This window comes from Nothobranchius furzeri, chromosome 4 (assembly GCF_043380555.1).
Source record: "Nothobranchius furzeri strain GRZ-AD chromosome 4, NfurGRZ-RIMD1, whole genome shotgun sequence".
In the NCBI taxonomy this organism is placed as follows: Eukaryota; Metazoa; Chordata; class Actinopteri; order Cyprinodontiformes; family Nothobranchiidae; genus Nothobranchius; species Nothobranchius furzeri.
In genome coordinates, this window is record NC_091744.1 from 70,533,962 (window position 1) to 70,552,050 (window position 18,089).

At 40.3% G+C, this 18,089-nt stretch overlaps 2 protein-coding genes across 3 annotated transcripts in view; one reads left to right on the forward strand and one right to left on the reverse strand.

Moving 5' to 3' along the window:
* ptprq (protein tyrosine phosphatase receptor type Q) overlaps window positions 1–6,107 on the forward strand; it is a 50,067-nt gene extending 43,960 nt beyond the window's left edge. The window contains exons 58-59 of the mRNA XM_070550389.1: window positions 4,764–4,887; window positions 4,955–6,107. Coding sequence (XP_070406490.1) covers window positions 4,764–4,887; window positions 4,955–4,992 — 162 coding nt within the window. The 3' untranslated portion in view covers window positions 4,993–6,107. The remainder of the gene's footprint in view (window positions 1–4,763; window positions 4,888–4,954) is intronic.
* Window positions 6,108–8,101: 1,994 nt separating this feature from the next.
* iqsec3b (IQ motif and Sec7 domain ArfGEF 3b) overlaps window positions 8,102–18,089 on the reverse strand; it is a 42,037-nt gene continuing 32,049 nt past the window's right edge. Inside the window, exons 9-15 of one of the 2 annotated variants that reach the window (XM_015964571.3) lie at window positions 15,304–15,443; window positions 15,040–15,171; window positions 14,853–14,952; window positions 12,873–13,031; window positions 12,677–12,769; window positions 12,519–12,565; window positions 8,102–11,557 (exon numbers count right to left, since the gene is read on the reverse strand). In XM_015964571.3, the coding sequence (XP_015820057.1) occupies window positions 11,138–11,557; window positions 12,519–12,565; window positions 12,677–12,769; window positions 12,873–13,031; window positions 14,853–14,952; window positions 15,040–15,171; window positions 15,304–15,443 (1,091 nt within the window). In that variant the 3' untranslated portion in view covers window positions 8,102–11,137. The remainder of the gene's footprint in view (window positions 11,558–12,518; window positions 12,566–12,676; window positions 12,770–12,872; window positions 13,032–14,852; window positions 14,953–15,039; window positions 15,172–15,303; window positions 15,444–18,089) is intronic. The other variant, XM_015964572.3, reaches the window with a different exon arrangement.

Consider the following 18,089-nt stretch of genomic DNA (forward strand, 5'->3'; position numbering starts at 1 on the left):
ATTAAATATTAAAGCTGCAAGCAGCGTCCTTCGGCCCTCGCAGCGAAGCTGCTCGCACTCAGTCCGCACCCCCTCCACTCCATCCCCGACACTCTCCCAACCCATCGCCCTGCAACCGGTGGCGCACGAGCGCCCGTGCGCGCACGAGCGCCCGTGCGCGCCTGACTCCCCAGCGTGCATTTAACTGCGATCACTGTCAGCTGTCACCTCAATCTGACTCAACCTTTCCTCCTAGCCTGCCAACAGTCCCCACTAAAAATGTTTTACGTTAGCAAAATATTCCTGCTTCGAAAGAAACTCTGTAACGTAATTGGAACAAAATGGCCGACTTCCTGTGGGATATGGAGCTTGGCTCCATGAGACTTCTTTGTAGGCCCAGGCACACTACATAAGTGTTGCTACAATGATTTTCTGCTGAGCTGTGGTGGCCTCATGGAGGGGGCTATCGTCTAGCACACTGCTGCTAACCACATAAATATTCTCTCTCTCCTGATAATAACTTTTTGCTTTCCTTGACTTTGGATGTGCTACTACTAGTTTATCCGTTTAATTATAGATTCACTGGGATAAATACAATAAAGTTTATCTCTCACCAAATAGAATATTTACTAAGAAATCACAATGTAACTATAGACACATTACTTGTGTGTGTGTGTGTGTGTGTGTGTGTGTGTGTGTGTGTGTGTGTGTGTGTGTGTGTGCGTGCGTGCGTGCGCGTGCGCGTGCGTGTGTGTGTGTGTGTGTGTGTGCTCTGTCTTCTCAATACCCAGTGAGTCGTGGAGGATGGCTGCTTATACTGAGCCAGGATTCTCTGGAGGTTTCTTCCTGTTAAAAGGGAGTTTTCCTCTCCACTGTCGCTTTATGCTTGCTTAGTATGAGGATTGCTGTAAAGTCACTGACACTAGTCAGTGACTTGATGCAATTTGCTGGGTTGCTTATATAGGAAACATTATTTCTGATTGGCTTAATGAACTGACCTGAATTGGAATGTTTATTATGTGAAGTGCCTTGAGACGACTCATGTCGTGATTTGGCGCTATATAAATAAACTTGAATTGAATTGAATTGAAAGTGTGCAAAATTTCACAATCCTCAGTCAAAGCATGACTTGGGGCTGAGAGTTTTAATGGTCGTAGGGGGCGCTATTTCAGAAAAAAAGCCACGCCCACCAGCTTATGACATCTATTTATATTGGGGGTCAGACTAGGATCACTCACCAGAAATCTTTGGTGATATCATGAGAACTGAGGAAATGAGAAGCAAACATATTTCCATGGCGTGATGGCAAATTTTGCCATGCTCCCAGGTCCCTGCCCTTTTTTGAAACCTGCCAGTACTAGACACCAAGTGACCTCAACTTTTGTATTGCTATTTGGCAGATATTGCTGCTGAATAGATGAAAGGAGTCCCAATAGGGAGCTCTGAAAGTATAAGCATGGTGTGGTGACAGGTCAATATTTGAGGCTTAGCCACGCCCACACCGTTAGAGTTTCGGAAAATCCGTAGGTTCCGTTTTTTCCGCTTGGTCTTAAGAGTTTTAAGCAGAAGTATGAAGCAGAAGTCCCAAGTAGTGCCTTGGGACCTACAAAAAAGTCTCTTGGAGCCAAGGTCAATGTTGCACAGGAAGTCGGCCATTTTGGTCCAAGTACTCGATTTAGTGGTTTTCGCACACGTTGTTTGGAAAGTGATGCCCCTTAACCCTTTTCACCAATCACCTTCAAACTTCTGCTATATACTCTTAAGCTATAGGGGAAAAAATTCAACCGTTGGATTTTTCAAAAGTTGAAAGGTGTGGGCGTGGCTAAGCCTCAAACTTTGACCTGTCGCCACGCCACTTTTTTTTCACGGCTCCCTATTGGACTCCTTTCACCCAATCACCAGCAATCTCTGGCAAACAGCAGTAAACAAGTTGAGGTCACTTGGTCTCCAGTACTGGCAGGTTTTGAAAAAAGGCGGGGTTTTGGGAGCATGGCGAAATTTGCCATCACGCCATGGAAATACGTTTGCCTCTCATTTCCTCAGTTATTGTGATATCGCTACGAATTCGCTGGTGAGTGATCCTATTCAGACCACCAATAGATATGAACGTGATAGGTTTGTGGGCGTGGCCTATTTTCTGAAAAAGCACCCGACCTTTAAAAAGGAGGCAAACAGCCTCCGATCTGCATGAGACTGAACATGGCAGTCAACAATCATGCCCTTTAGCCAATGAGGCACAAACGGTTGGTGAATGTTGTATAATATCACCACAGCGCCCCCTACATACCTTTAAAACTGTAATAACTCGCTATATGTCATCACACAAAGGCACCCAACACAATCCTGTGGTCACTGGTTGTTATTGCTTTAGCTCCGCCCCCTGACAGATATTAGGCCCTGAATAACACATGCATGATGCAATTCACACCAAACTGCACACTGTTATCAACCTACAAACTTGAAATATTTCCTAAATTTGGGACAGTGCCCCCTAGATACAATAAAACCTTTGTAACTTCTGCAAAAAAGCTCCAAACTATGTCAAATATGGTGAGAGTCATCAGACAACTGCAATCAACACATGTATGTGCTCACTCGTTCAAATCACTTTAACTCCGCCCACTTACAGCCTTTTGGCTCTAGATGACCCATGCAACGTTTGATTGATGCTAAATTAACAGAAAACCATCTTTGATGACCAAAGATGGCCTCTATGGTATTTAGTTGTAAATGGTCACAGCACCCCCTAGATGGGTTCAAACTTTATCAGCTTCTAAAGATGAGGTTAGAATGGCATTATTCTTGGCTTGTGTCATCACGTAACTGCACCAAACACATTGATGTGGTTGTTGGTTCAAATCCCTTTAGTTCCGCCCCCTTTCAGCTCTTTGGCTCTAGAAAGCACACGCAACGTCTGATTGATGCCAAACTACCACAAAACCATCTTTGACTCCCTAAGAGGACCTCAATGGGATTTGTATGTAATTGGTCCAAGCGCTTCCTAGATAAGATTAAGAGTTCATTACTTCCTAATACAAGGTCAGAATGGCATTATACTTGGCTTGTGTCATCACAGGACTGCACCAAACACATTGATGTGGTTGTTGTTTCAAACCCCTGTAGCTCCACCCCTTTCGGCTCTCTGGCTCTAGATAACACACACAACTTCTGATTAATGCCAAAATAACAGAAAACCATCTTTGTCAACCAAAGCTGACCTCAATGGGATTTTTCTGTAGTTGTTCACAGCGCCCCCTAGATAACTTTAACCCTTTGATGCATGAATTATGAAATCTTCAACCATGATTTTTAAACAATTTTTTTCATTCATCTTTAGGTGTGAATGAAACAAATATTTTTATAACATATAATAATTTACAAATACTTTATTACATGTCCACCTCAGTGGACAGCGTGCATTCTGAACATGAAATAAGTTGGCTTGACTTACTGAAGTCCAAATGGAGGGGCTCGCGTGCAATAAAGTCTTCAACAGCTGTGGTTAATAGCAAAAATGAATAAATAACAATTTTGAGTACCTGTCCACTGTAGTGACCATTATGCATCAAAGGGTTAACCTTCAATAACTTCAAAAAACGTGGTCAGAATAGCATTAAACTTGGTCTGTGTCATCACACCACCAGTGTGGTAAACATAGGTGGGCTCTGAGAAGATGCTGAGTCAGGGTGAGGTGCAGACGAGGAGACCGTTCGCGGTTTCTGGTGTTGGGGGCGGTCGATGTTTATGTTCAGCGGACGTGCCTGGGTGCACTAGACTGCCGGCCGGAGCGGCGCGGAGCTGTGAGGGCCGAACGACCCTGCTTGCAGCTTTAATTTCACAATTTCATTTTCAGATTAAATAATTGTATTTATTTATATATATATATATATACTGCACAATAAAAATAATGTCTTATTATTTATTTATTTATTTATTTATTTATTTATTTATTTATTTTAAACTCTGGAGTTCCATACAAAAGTTCATTTTGATTAATATTTGTTAAAATTACACAAACTTATCGAATCTTCAGTATTCCTTCCGAGATGTTCCTTGAAAATTGCTAAAAAAAAAAAAAGGGGGGGATTTTTTTGCAATTCCAACCAAGTGTAAACAAACAAACCTTATCACACGATTTCAAATATTTGTCAAAACAATACTCCGAGCTGAACCAAATTATCCTGCTCAGTGAAAAGAAACAGAGTTCCCTTCACTGCCGCTCTCACCCCGTAAAAGGTGTTGTCATTTTGCAGCTCGGGTGATTTTGAGCGAGTTTAATCCAAAATTTGCATTTAGCACACCACCAGCTGAACGCTAATGTGTTGGATTCTCTTACTGCCACTGAATGTGCTGGATCCATTTTAACGCGGCCTGAGAGTTTCTGCCTGTGTTTTCCTGCCTTTCTTTGTTGTTCATTGTTTCATGTGTTCAACACAGCTCTTCTCATGCTGTGCTAAGCTTTTCTGGCTTTGGTCTTTTTACCTTGTTGACACAGAAAAACAGAGAATTCCTGATTTGTTCCAATTTTGCAGCAATGAGTTACAAAATACTTGTTGCACATCAGAATTCTGACATTTCTTGATTTGTCCACAAATCTGTAAGGTGGGTTTTTTGTTCTGGAACAAGTCAGGCAACATAATCTAGTAGACACTGATTCAATTCTTTATTTGCCCTTTCCTTTGGCTGTTTTGTCACTAAATGATCTCTTGGAGCATCTGCTCATTACTAAATAGCATCTGGTCTGAATCATTAGAGTGACAATATCCATGTGTTTGTTCTGCCAGGCCCAGTACATCTTCCTACACCAATGCACGCTGGAGCTTCTGAACAACAAAGGCAACAGTCAGTCCATCTGGTTTGTTAACTATTCTGCTCTGGAGAAGATGGACTCCTTGGATGCCATGGAAGGTAAACCTCAACAACAAAAACACACGATGACTGTGATCACTCAGCGCTCACCTTACTTTGTATTCAGGTGACGTTGAACTGGAATGGGAGGAGACTACTATGTGAAGGACCAACCAGATGGATGTTTGTGGGAATCATTTGTTGGACTTTAAACAAGACCGAGGATGATCAAGGTTGAGGAAGAGAGAGAGCATGAGGTGAAAATCTCCACCTTAAGTCCCATTCTCAGCCGAGTTCTCACTCTAAAGCGTACTCTGAGACGTTTTCAAAGACGGTCTGACGAGCACTAAGAGAGACTATCCAAAAGGACAGGGACAGGAGGGACAGGCCTAAGTGTGAGCTCTATCTAATCTGTGCACCTGCAGGTTGTTAGCACAAATGTATTACCACGGTGTACATTTGTGTGTTTTTTATAACTTATTAAGCCAAAAGAATTGTATTTTGTTTGTTTCTTGGTCTTTTTTTACTTTGTGTCAAGATGTTCAGCTCAAGAGTGATTTGCAAAAACAAAAGAATCCAATTTTCTTTTCTCGCCTTGACATTTGACAGTAAAAACTTTATTTCTTTTCCATTCAGGTTCAGCGTCATCAAATGCTTAACTGCTTTTGAATGTAAAATCATAACGGACAGCTTGGTTGGAGTTTTTATTTCGGTTGAATTAATGTGTTTTTGACTAAACTGAAAGTATTTCTTTTGTTTCATTGGATTCGATCTGCATTAAAGCTCAAATGTCACACTAAAAGGAGTCTTTCTCCCTCACAGAAGCTTCCAAAATATGTTGATTGATTCCGTCAGTCACCTTTGCATAAAATCATATTGGAAAAATATTTGGCAACTGTTTTAGTTTGTCACACCTAAAACAAGAAACAAGCAACCACCTTGTGTCTGATTAAGTTCACAAATTAGAATCAAGGACTTTTTTAAAAGACATAAACTACAACTGCAGTACCTGAAGGAAGTGCTATGAATGTGGGATGTTGGGATTATTATGGGATATAATGTGTCTGTTGTGTATAGCTAATCAAATAGAGTGATTAAACAATTTTTATCTATTCTCATACACTTGACTTTTAAAAAAATGGGTAAATTATGATGCTGGCTGTTCTAAACTACCACGAGAAAATTATGTACCGCTCTTAAATTGCTGCTTATTGTATTGATTTTAAGAATAAATATAAATGTTTCTCCATTACTATGGCAATAAAAGAACATAAAGATCACTATTTGTTCTATTTGAATGTGTGTGTGAATAGGTGGATGACTGATTGTGTTTTGAAGCACCTTGAGGGATTGTAGAGTCCTAAGAAGGTGCTATATAAATATAGGCCATCTACCAAATATATTAAAGGGGACATATCATGATGTTTTTATACGTTATAACAGTTACTGTATGTGGTCAATGCCAAACATGTTCATGTGAAGTTCTTTGTACTAGCTGTGGCTCTCTCTGGATTGTTAGGTGGTTATTTTCTTCGTTCTCCATTTGTGACATCACAAATGTGAAATTTTTGAAATGGCTTATTTTAGGCGCATAATTCATAAAACCAAGCACGGACAGAAAAGGAATAGATGGATTTTTTATGCTTGGAATCTTTATAGAGTATGCAAATGGTAAGTTTTGCATAATATGTACAATTTAAAGCAAACACTAAGCCGTTTTAACATTATAACCAATTCTTTAAAAAGTGGGGGTTCAATTATCGTGTAGGAAACTTTACCAACTTCACATGGGACAGCACTCCACAGCCCTCTGCTGACAGAAAACAGCACTTAACTTTTTTTTTTTTTTTGGAGCGGGTGATCTAGGAGGCGCTGTTTACCTGTTGAATGGCTGTTATTTTCTTTGTTGGTAGTTAAAATTAAGGCTGGCAGTTCGCTTTTTCATTTCGTCAACTGTCAGTACAAACACAAAAAGAAGAACAAAAAGAAGTTTCCTTTTTGTTGACAACATGGTGGAATTGGCCTGGCATTAAAAGTCAGAGTAATGTCTTTGGAGACGAAGCAAAAGCTAAAACCAGAGTAAACATTGGTGTGGCCTACAGTCTTTTAGAGAAGCTAAGGAAATCTATGAAATCACGGGCTGATGTTGAGCTGACTTTGTTGCTACTGGACTCGTAAGTAACAATATTTTTGTATAACCAAGTGAATCTTTTTAACTCATGGCCTATTTAGAATCAGTTGGAACTCTCTCCCCCTGAGCCTGAGATCAGTGGACTCAGTGGTCTCCTTTGAAAAGCAGCTGAAAACTCACCTGTGCAGGCTGGCTTTTGCGTGACCTTCATCACCACCCTCTCCTTATTCTGTTCTTATTCCGCCATTGATTTGCCTCTTTCCCATTAATTTTCTCTCTCCCTTTCCTTACATTTGTATTGTTCTTTTCTCCTTTTAAACATATTTTAATCATTTTTAAAATCTTTTTATACTTAATCTTTATTTTGTTTTTGTGAAGTGCCTCATTATTAGTATCTTGAGAGGTGCTATGTAAAAGATCCTCTTCTTCTTATGTTAATACTAGCCTGATGTTAGCATTAGCTACAGCAGGCAGCTGCAGGGGGCTTTAATACATTTGGATTTCCACTTTCAACCAGTAGGACAGAGAAACTGGAAACAGTTTAATGTTACTTTAACATTAATTCAAATCAGTATGACTGAATGAAAATTATTGAGCATCACTTTGAATGTTGAGGCTGCAAGAATTTCTGGGCCTGCAATGTCTTCTTTACTTTTGTGTTGGGTGGGACAATGTTTTTGTCAAAGCAAAAAAAAGGACAAGAAGCACCAAAGCTCCTTTTCTTTTGCACGAAAAGACTTAAAAGAGGTGTTATCGGGGTGTCATTTAGGTACATTTCACTCACTTTGCAAAGCTGCTAAGAACATTAAAGTTCATTCTTACATGCTGATGGTCTTGAACCATCGCTGCATTATTAAAAATCCTTTCTATTTCCTTCCTATTCATCTGACACTGCTTCATAAAATTAATGTGACTGAAATCAACACATTATCAAAAAAGACACAAATATATGCATAAACACCCAAATGTGACAGTATAATGCATTAGATTGAGTTTTGGTTTCAGTCTGATTATGTCCTCTAATGAGGGGAATCCTGGTTTTACCATAATCTCCTTTTATTTTTCATCAACCTTCTTGTGTATCTGGTGCAGATTCATTCAGGCATTTCCATGTTTGAAGCACAACAAACGAACAACCTGAGACCGAGAGTAAAAACTACTTTATTCTTTCATTCTCTTCAAATAAAACAAAAATAAATAGAAATTCCAATAGGAAACATGTTGATCTTTAAGAAATTTCCTTGTTAGAAATGTCATAAGGATGCAAAGATTAGCTGACAGTGTGCCGCAGAGAGGCTGCAGATTGGTGCGTCTCCATGACAACCACAGAGAGGAGGAAGAGGGGAAAGGCGGAAAAAGGAGGCGGAAGTGGAGAGGGAGGAGAAAATGACATCAATCAACCCAACATGCCCTGACAGTAATGACACAAACATAGGATCCAGACTCTTCTTTGTGCTTTACATAAAAATAACAATTATAGAAAAATAAAATCAAAGATCATGCGACTTTGTACATGTCAGTCAGGGTTTATATTCAACCAAGAAGTTCTGATGGGTTCACAGATCTAGGAGTTAATTTAAACTAGGTTAGTTGTGGCTTTTGGTGTGTGTGTGAATCTGTGTGTGTAAATGTGTGTTTTTGTGAGCCTGATGTGATTTTATTGTAGCGTATCTACCAATAAATCATAGCCCTTTACACACCTGGACAGGTGAAACAGCCATCTCTTAGTAAAACTGTAAAAACATGACATGATCATTTAATAATGGATGTTGATCAGTCTCAGTGTCAGTGTTTGTTACCATGGTAACTGGAGTATAGTCTAGAAAAACTGCTTGTTTCCCCATCTTTCATTGGGTTAGCATTTAAAACATCCCCTGATAATAAATGCTAGCTATAATAACTATTATACTCTTTTTTTCTTTTAAACTAGAATTTTCTCTGTACAAATACATACGTAGTTACACACACTGGGATCACTTTGTTTTGTTTTGTTTTTCAGAATAAATCTATGGTATCTATTTACATTATGTCCAATATATTCTGCGGTGCAAAAGACTGCGTTGGATGATTCATGGTGTGCTATACATACTGGCTCAAGCCTGAAATCATCAACGCTGAACAGAGAACACAGTGATGGGTAAAAACAACTAAAATAATCATTTCATAGACATCTTAGCTTCTCCCTCTGACAAGGGATAGTTCAGATATTTTTTAGTGAGGTTCTGTGGTTTAAAACAATTAGTGTCTTCTCTGTTGAAGATAGATGGCTGGGAAAAAAAGAGTTTAGTTCTGTTGCTAATAGATAATCCAAAATCTTAGTGGATTAAAAACGCACGATCAAAATGGAAAACATGGAACATTTCAGAAATGCCTCAAGTTGCACATAGCCTTGGGCTATCAAGTAGCAGAAAACAAAATAAACTAGATTACACTAAGGTGGATGTTGTTACTTGCTTGTCTAGATAAAATATCTAACCATAATTTGATGTGAGACCATGTTTTCTACGTGAATTGTCATTCAGAACAATTGTGGAAATGAAATTACATTCTGCATTGTTGAATGACTTCTATTTGGTGGAATGAAGACATGAAAATATGATCACAGTTCACTTGCAAATAATGTTTTCAAGCAACAAATGCTTGAAAAATCTCTTTCCCCAAAACAAACATCAGACATTTCTTCTACTTATGTGTAGAACGAACGATGAATTTTCTTTGAAATTGTCTGTGTAGGCAGCTAGTGAGTGAGCGAGTGACCTTTTCAAACATAGTTTTATACTTTTTCTTTGTAATTTGTAAATACATTTACAATGATTCTTAAAACTATGGAACAAATTGCATCCTTGATGAATTTACGAGGAATGTTTTAGCTTCAAATATGGGACTATTAGATTGCAAATAATTATAGGATTTTGCACAAAATATGGATTTGACAGGATTTTTAAAATAGAATTTTCATAAAACCAAAAGAAAAATTTTGAAATGGAATCTGTTTCCAGAGCCTACTTAGACTAGCCGTTAGCATGTCAATAACATGTTTCATGTTCAATTTCAAAACCTTTCCACAGAACTCCACATAAAAAGACCTAAGCTATTGATTTAACATTCAATATATTTGCATTTATTAGATCTTTTTTTCTTTTTTTTTTTTTAGAAAAACATAACAGTAACGTCTCTGTGAGGTGTCTACCCTGTGTGGCATAATTTTAATTTTTAAATATTATAAAACACATTTTCTGGGCAGAGGTATAGTCTAAATCCAAAATCAGAATTCACAATAGGAGTAAACTTACATCAAAAGAAATGCTCAGTATGCCTGTTTTAGCCTTGTTTTAAATGACTTACCAGTCAGATTCGCTGTGGCCCATGAGTAAGCAGACTGGACACACACACACACACTCACACACCCTCTGCTCTCAGCAGCTCAGGGGTGCAGATACAGTATCACTTGTTCCAGTCTTTCCTGAGCTCTATCAGAGCAACACTCCACCAAATCAGAGCAGTGAGACACTATTTGTGCTACAACCGTTTTAGCAAAATGCACAATGAAGCACAGAAACATGATTGTCATCGGGAACTTGTTTTAAGTAGATGAGCAGCAACACCTTCGCTTACTACTCTAAATTGCACATGACATTGTAGCGGTGACAGAACCATTTATCTTTTTTCCCCTTACCTCCTTCCTCACATACTGATTTCCTGCTCCCTTGAAAACAAGGACACAAAAAAGCTGGTACTCTTGTTTCTTCACATTATGCAGAGTGCTGAAATGATTCCTCATGAAACAAAAAGACTTACATCAAGGAAAGTCGCTAACATCAATGGAGAATTTTTTGTCTTTCACATGAAGTGTTTTTCTGGATCCATCTCTCACCAGGCTCGCTCACAGACAGTCGTTGGACAGGTGACACCTAAATCTGTGACAAGTAGACGGGTCACCAGAAGACGCGTTGGAGACAAAAGAGGGGGTGAAGTCTCTTTCAGAATTGCCATTAAAGCTACTCCATCTTCAGAATCAACGCAACCCAGCCAAGACAGAGAATTGGCTCTTCATACCTTTTGACTCGTAAACTCTTTTCTTTTTTGCACTGCTTGTCGTCAAACTGACTTGACTTGTGCTCCACCAAGTGCCTGGTGCTGTGTGCGAGTGTAGAGGTCAGTTCTAGCTCAGAGGTCGACTCAAACGATGCTGCGAGAACCGCTGGAGTTGCGCCTGCGGGTCAGAGGCATGGTGTGGTGAAAGGGCATAGGTGAGTCAGGGGGACAGAACTGATGGGGGTGGTTGTAAGGAGGAGGGGGAGGCGGCAGGGGCGGCTGGGGTCCATCTCCCTCTCTGACACATGCGGGCGTCGATATGGCCGATTGGATGAGCTGGTGGGTGGCCGGACCTTGGCTGAGGAAGGCCTCCATCCGCCCTCGTCCACTCTGGTCCACGACAATCACCTTGACAATCTGCTGGCACTGTATGAGTGTTTCTGGGCGTAGGTCCCCAGCCTGGATGGGACTGAGGAGGGCAGGTGGTGCCGCCAGGGCCAGAGGCGCTGACTCAATGCTGGGCTGGCTCAGCTGATACGTCTGCAGCCTGTTGTGAATTGACACCTAGTTTAGGAACAGTCAGAGAACGCATGAAGAGTTACCAGCCTGAACTCAGCCTCTACGCAGCCCTCTGGTGAGTTACGCACACGGGCATGCCGGCATGCAGGTGGTGGCATGCAGTGCAACTGCATGCAGAATATACACACACACTCTCTCTCACTTTCTCCGGCTTTTCCACATCTCTTGGGGTGAAACACAATTTAAACGGAATAACATTTTATACACTCACCAGCCTAGGAAAAGGGTCAGGGGTTGTGGGTGTACGGTGTTTATTTTATTTCATTTTTTGCTGAAACATCTGAAGTCTCGTGTGAGTGTGCGGTAATAGACGAGTGGCAGAACGATAGGCCTGTAGATAAAGGAGAGTGGGGAGAGGATAGCGGTGACACCGAGGGCGTGGTGTCTCCCTAGCACAAGAGGTTACAACTCTAAGGGACTCAGTGAGAAGCAGAGGGAGAAGGAGAAATGGGTAATATAAGTGAAATGGGGTGGGGGGGCAGCTTGCTTAAAAGGAAGGGCTGGTTTTACAAAGACCCAAATCAAACACACTTGACTGAATATTAATAGTATCTATAGCCTGCTGGTATTCCAGCAGCCACCCTGGCTCATGATGGCGTAAATAGTAAGACTGGCTTTAGCTCACGAGAGCTGGGATGTTTTATAGCGAGTGGCTGCCGGTCTGATTGTGAGGTGCTGAATGAATGAGCAGCACCACTACAGAACCACCTCTTAGCTGCCTTTGTATCGTCGGCTGCATCGTGGGGATGTGCTGCAGGCAGAGCTTTTCTGAAGCAAAGCAAAAAGCTTTCTTTTCAGGATGAGACATGGCCCCTGTCTAACTACACACACACACACACACACACACACACACACACACACACACACACACACACACAAAATCATGCCACTGAGCTGTATATGCAGATACTTACCTGAGGGAGACGAGAGCAGCTTAGACACTCACCTCTACTGTGTTGTTGTTGCCAGTTTTATCATACGTATCCTGTTGGCCTGTGGGGAGAAGCGGGTTCTTTTGTAAGTCAGCAGGCAAACACGGAAAACCAGAGACGGACTCCCATACAGGGGGCTGACATTTAGTTAATGCATGCTGTATTATGCTACCTGAGGGAGAGCCGTGCCCCGTGTGCGTGTCCATTTGACCACCGTTGGTGTGCAAAATGTGCGGTTGGATGCCTTGTTGCCTCTCTAATTCCACTATGGTGCACACGGCAAAAAGAGAGAGAGCACGCTTGCAGTCAGTCACAGGGTCTGACATGTTTTATTACATCTGCAGGTGTTGCGCTTTTTTTTTCCTTACTTTGAATGTGTATCTGCTCCATCTCGTTGACCTCCGCTATAGCTTCTCTAAGCTCCTCCGCAAATTTCCTCAGCTCCTCTCCGCTTGGAGAGCAGAAACTCACCAGCTGCTTCTTCTCTGACGTAAACGGGCTCATCATGGTGACACCGTGAGCATAATCTGATCAAAAACATAAACAAGAAGAAAGTCGTTTTAGGACACTGCAGACTTATTTTATTTTTATTTCGTTTGCAGGCATTCTTTAAAAATTCTTCAGCTCAGATGATGCCAAGTTTTCTTCAACCTTTATGCATAAAATGTATTTTACATTTCGTAAATTCTAATTAGAATAATTTGAATGTTTAATCAGATTCTTGCCTGTTAGCCCGTTGCTGTCAGCGACTATGTTAAACCAGTACAAGATGAATCTCAGCGTGATTATGAGACTAATCATTAGACGGCCTCCAAGCAGCTCTCCGGGGGACTGTGTACTCATTCCTACTTGATGATTATGTGCGTGTAATGAACACACGTGCAATGTGATTCGTGAGGTGTCGTTTAACACCCTCCATCGTGCAGAAGGGCTGGAGCTCAAGTCTTGGTCTTACATTATTACACAATGAGAAAAGACAGTGTTTAGACAGGTTTTGGTTTGCAGGTTTGTTTTGCTGATAAATAATAAAAAGACCTGAAATTGATCAAATCTGGTTAAACTGAAATTTCTGATGCTGCTGCTGTTATTTAGAGTGATGCATCAGCCCATGAAACACGGCTTGAGTGTGCTGGTCCTACTGTCGAAACACATCGATTCACTATTAGGTGACTGATGCCACGCTTCTCAAACAGAGCCAGAGTTCTGCTGGTTGAAATGGAGCCAATTTGTCAAAACTCCTGGTCTTTCAAAAAAAAAGAATAAATGACTGACCTGGTTCTGTCAGCCTCGGTCCACTCACTGGATGTGTTTGGACTTTTTCTATTTCTCTAGTAACCCCTGATCTAATTCCCAGCCTTTTCCTGGTTTTCCAAATACAGTGATCCCTCGCTACTTCGCGGTTCATTTATCGCGGATTCACGACTTCGCAGATTTTTTCTTTGGAGCCTTATTCAAGGGAAATTCGCCGATTCGCTGTATTTTTCACCGATCCGCGGGATTTTTCTATGCAAAATATCAAGAAATTCCTGTTTTTTGTTAATCAATTTCATCATAAAATGCACTTTTTGTAAAAAAAACTACAAAAAACCAAGTAAAAATACAGTACTATGTAAAGGGAGGGTTTTAAAAGTCTGAGTACTGAATACGTACCTGTTAAATAAATACTGTAAATATGGTGTCCCTACTTCGCGGATTTTCACCTATTGCGGACAGGTCTGGAACGCATCTACCGCGATAAACGAGGGATCACTGTACCTCAATCTTCATACACGATGTTCCTGGTCTTGTTAATGTTTGATTCATGTTTTGGACTGCAGTGTTTTATTCACCTGGCTTACAGTAAGCCTGGATTTCCTCCACCTCCTTTATAATGTCTCTGAATGGCTCCAGACAACTCAGTAGATCAGATCTAAATCTCTTTCAGACGTATCATGAATAAGGAATGAACTAATAAATGTCCACTGAGGTATTAATTAAATAGAGGACATGTAATTTGGGGATTTCTTGGATTTTTGGAGAAACTACAAGTTACGCTTTGGAGGTTTCTACAAACTGATGCATCATCCCTTTTTACAGAGTTAAAGTTGCTCACAGAGAGCTGCAGGGTGAATAAATGCACCAAATCTTTGTCTTAGATTGAATCTGTTAGAGGAAGCACATTTTACCCAAAAGATATCTCCTCATTTGTGTTTTATGTCAGGTTTCTTTGTGACCCCTGACAGTCTGAGTGCTAGGACTGACTTGATGGAGAGCAGTAACGCACATGGCTCTGCCAGCTCAGCATCCACCGAGCACAAGGCTTAGACTATGACGGGAATAAATCGCTGCAAAGTAAAGCAGTGTCTTACACTCATTGCTGAAGAGGTGAAACTGCATTCCCAGGAGACCCATAGCTTTACAGAAAGTGTAAGAGGCTGAGCTTTTCTTCTTGGGACAGAGCTTCAGGATCTGAAAACACGAATGAAGCAGAGAGAGTTCTGGATTTATCTCCAAATGTGGATGCGTTAGCGTGCATGTCGGATGCGCGTCCCTTACCAACAGCAAGTCGTTGAAGAGGAAAACCTCTCTTTGGAGCTGCGAAAGTTTCTGTTTGTGAGGTTTGTTTGCATCAGGCACCTCAAATAGACGGCAGCAGCACACCAACCGTCTGTGGGGCACAGCGAGGATCTGCAGAAAGCCAGGTCAAAGAGATGGTAGATGACACGCTGCAGTGAGGTGATATATCACACAAGGAAAATGAGGAGCAAAAACGCCACTGTGGGCTCTCAAATGAAAAAGAGCTCCTGAGATGTCCCTCACCGTTTTCAGGCCCAGGATGGACTGCTCCACACGACTCACATAGGTTACGTGGTCTTCATTTGAGCGCAGCTCCCTCTGCTGAATCCTTTCATAAATCCCTGCAACCATCTCTCTGGGGATGTCTGCTCCATCATCCACACCTACAAAGATTCATGAGGTCATTTCATTATGAAGAGGCCAGCATAGAAATAATTCCATGTGGTTTAGTCACGACTACAAACCCATGTCATCAGAGAGCTTAAAACAACACATCAAATCTGAAATTATATAAACAAATTAGTTATTTTATTAAAATGTACTTTAAATCATCTGCTAAGTGTGAAGTGGTGAGTGTGTTTTGGTCTTATTAGCTAATATTACATAATATTTGTGCAGTAGAGTGCAGTTTAACACGTGGCATTTTAAGAGGCTGCGGATTTCTGCAAGCTGTTTGAGAATCTCTCTAATCTGGGGTACAGCTCTTGGTGGAGATGCTAAACAAATTGTTGCAGTCATTGATGTAGTGTCAAATAGAGAAAGAAAAACAGATTAGCATCAGTAAAAGAACTCAATAGTAAAAAGTAAAAAAAAAAGTGTATTTTTTCTTCAATAAAACTTTTGGTCTGGTCCCTAAGAACCTCCTCAGGATAAAAAGTCCATATCTGAGAAATGTCAGCTGAAAATGTCATCAACAAACAGGAAATGTGGACCAGTGGTCTTAGAGGAGAAAACAAGTGAACATATTGAGGTGAAAATAGAGATAAAACAGAAAATGTTGTTGCTTCATTTGGAACTATTCATCAATCTTTAGAGTGAAAATGATGTAATATTGGCCAATTCTTATCTGGTCCGTGTGCAGTCTTGTTATTTCTTACTTTTTGCTGTGTTTTGTTGTGTGTTGTTGTGATTAGTTGTGTTTTGTTGTATGCTGTTGTGCATTCTAGTGTGTTGTGTTGTGCTTTGATTTGGTTTTGTTTTGTTATGATTTGTTGTATTTATTGGTATGTGTTGTTGTTGTTTGTTTGTTTTTTTTTTTTGCTTTGTTTTGGTGCATTTAAACCTGGATTCATTCATTTTGTTTATTTAATTTCTGCCATGTTCTGTTATTTATTATATTAATATTATTATTATTATAACATTTGATATTTATACATATATTAAGTAGGTCTCATGACAAACATCCCTCTTATTTTACTTTTGTCTTGTGTACATTTTACTGACACACCTGGCTGCTGTTTGCTGATTGCCACTCACCCATTTTCCTTTGTCTTTAATCCTCTAAGTATATAACCTGCCTGAATTCCCTGGCTCACAGCCAATTGTTATCATTGTTTCATCTTTGGTGCTTGTCTGCTGCCTTTTGGATTCAAGGATTGACTTAATTTTCCTGCTTTAGCTGCAGTGTTGTTTTCTCTGCGTCTGCATGTAACTCAGGGAAGTCCTGCGTTTGCTCCTCACACGGATCCTTGACACCTTTTAGTCCTCTACCTTTACCTGCTGATAAAAGTCCATTAATCATCAAGATTATTATCACCTGCTGCAGAAAGATGACAGGTGAGCAATAATGTTTTTGCCTGCGTGTGCACAAGGGTTCATTGATCTGTTACCAAATTATCTGAATAACCGCTGGACAAATCTTAATGAAACTCGCAGAAAGGAATCTCAAGATATTTATCTACATCTGATTACTTTTCCAAGTGAACATGATTAAAGATGGCTGCCACAGATTACCAGCAGTACTAACTACAAAAATGGGTAAAATTCTGTCGTCATTACATATTTTGCCAACTGACTATGCAACATATTTCACTTGAATTTATGTTTATTATGTTTATCTTTATTTATTTAGCAGACGCTTTTATCCAAAGCGACTAACAATTTATAACCTATAGGGCATGTTGTGATCTGTGGGGGAAACCGGAGTACCCGGAGGAAACCCACGCATGCATGGGGAGAACACGCAACTCCACGCAGAAAGGCCGCAGCCGAGTTTCGGACCTGCAACCTTCGTGCTGCGAGGCAACAGTGCTAACCACTGCGCCACCAATGCAGCCCATTAATTATGATGATCTGCATCTCCTCAAGAGTGTGTGGTTTTGCTTTGCTTTGCTTTGCTTTGCTCTGTTCTGTTTTGTTGTGATTTGTTCTGATTGTTGTGTTGAGAATTCAAGAAATTCTAGACCTTAAATGTGTTCATTTTCACAAATGTGATTATTTATTGTGCTGATTTATGACAAAAGCTAACTAAACCTGCATTAACAAATTGTTGAAATCTCAATTCTAATATTATTTATGTGAATTTGAAACTCATACGCATTTTAAAAAGATTTCAGCCTGATTAGTTTATTTCTTTAGTTAAGATTCACGTCTGTGTTTTAATCGTTTCTGGGCCATTACTCTATAATACTTATTTGACAATTGTAAAAAGTGATCAAAAATATTACGAATATTACAAACGTTACAATATTCATTGTTACTTGACCAGTAATTATTTCATACATTGTGAACTCTTTCAAACACAAAGTTTACAGCAGGCGATAAAATATTTCCACAAAAGCTGAACCTTCTTGTCGTTAAAGCAAAAATTTGAATGAGCCTGACTTAACAGAACCGAATGTGTTCGCTGAGAAGAGCTTTGAGTCAAGGATATCAGGAATCTCTTCCTGGTGTTTTTCTGGTGATAGAAGAGGGAAGCAGGCAACTGCAGCCTCTTTGAGTAATTTACTTCAATTCAAGAGGCTGTCACTCAGAAGACCGATAGTGAAGTTGATATGAGGCAGCTTGTTGTAAAACTTTGCCTTAGCCTG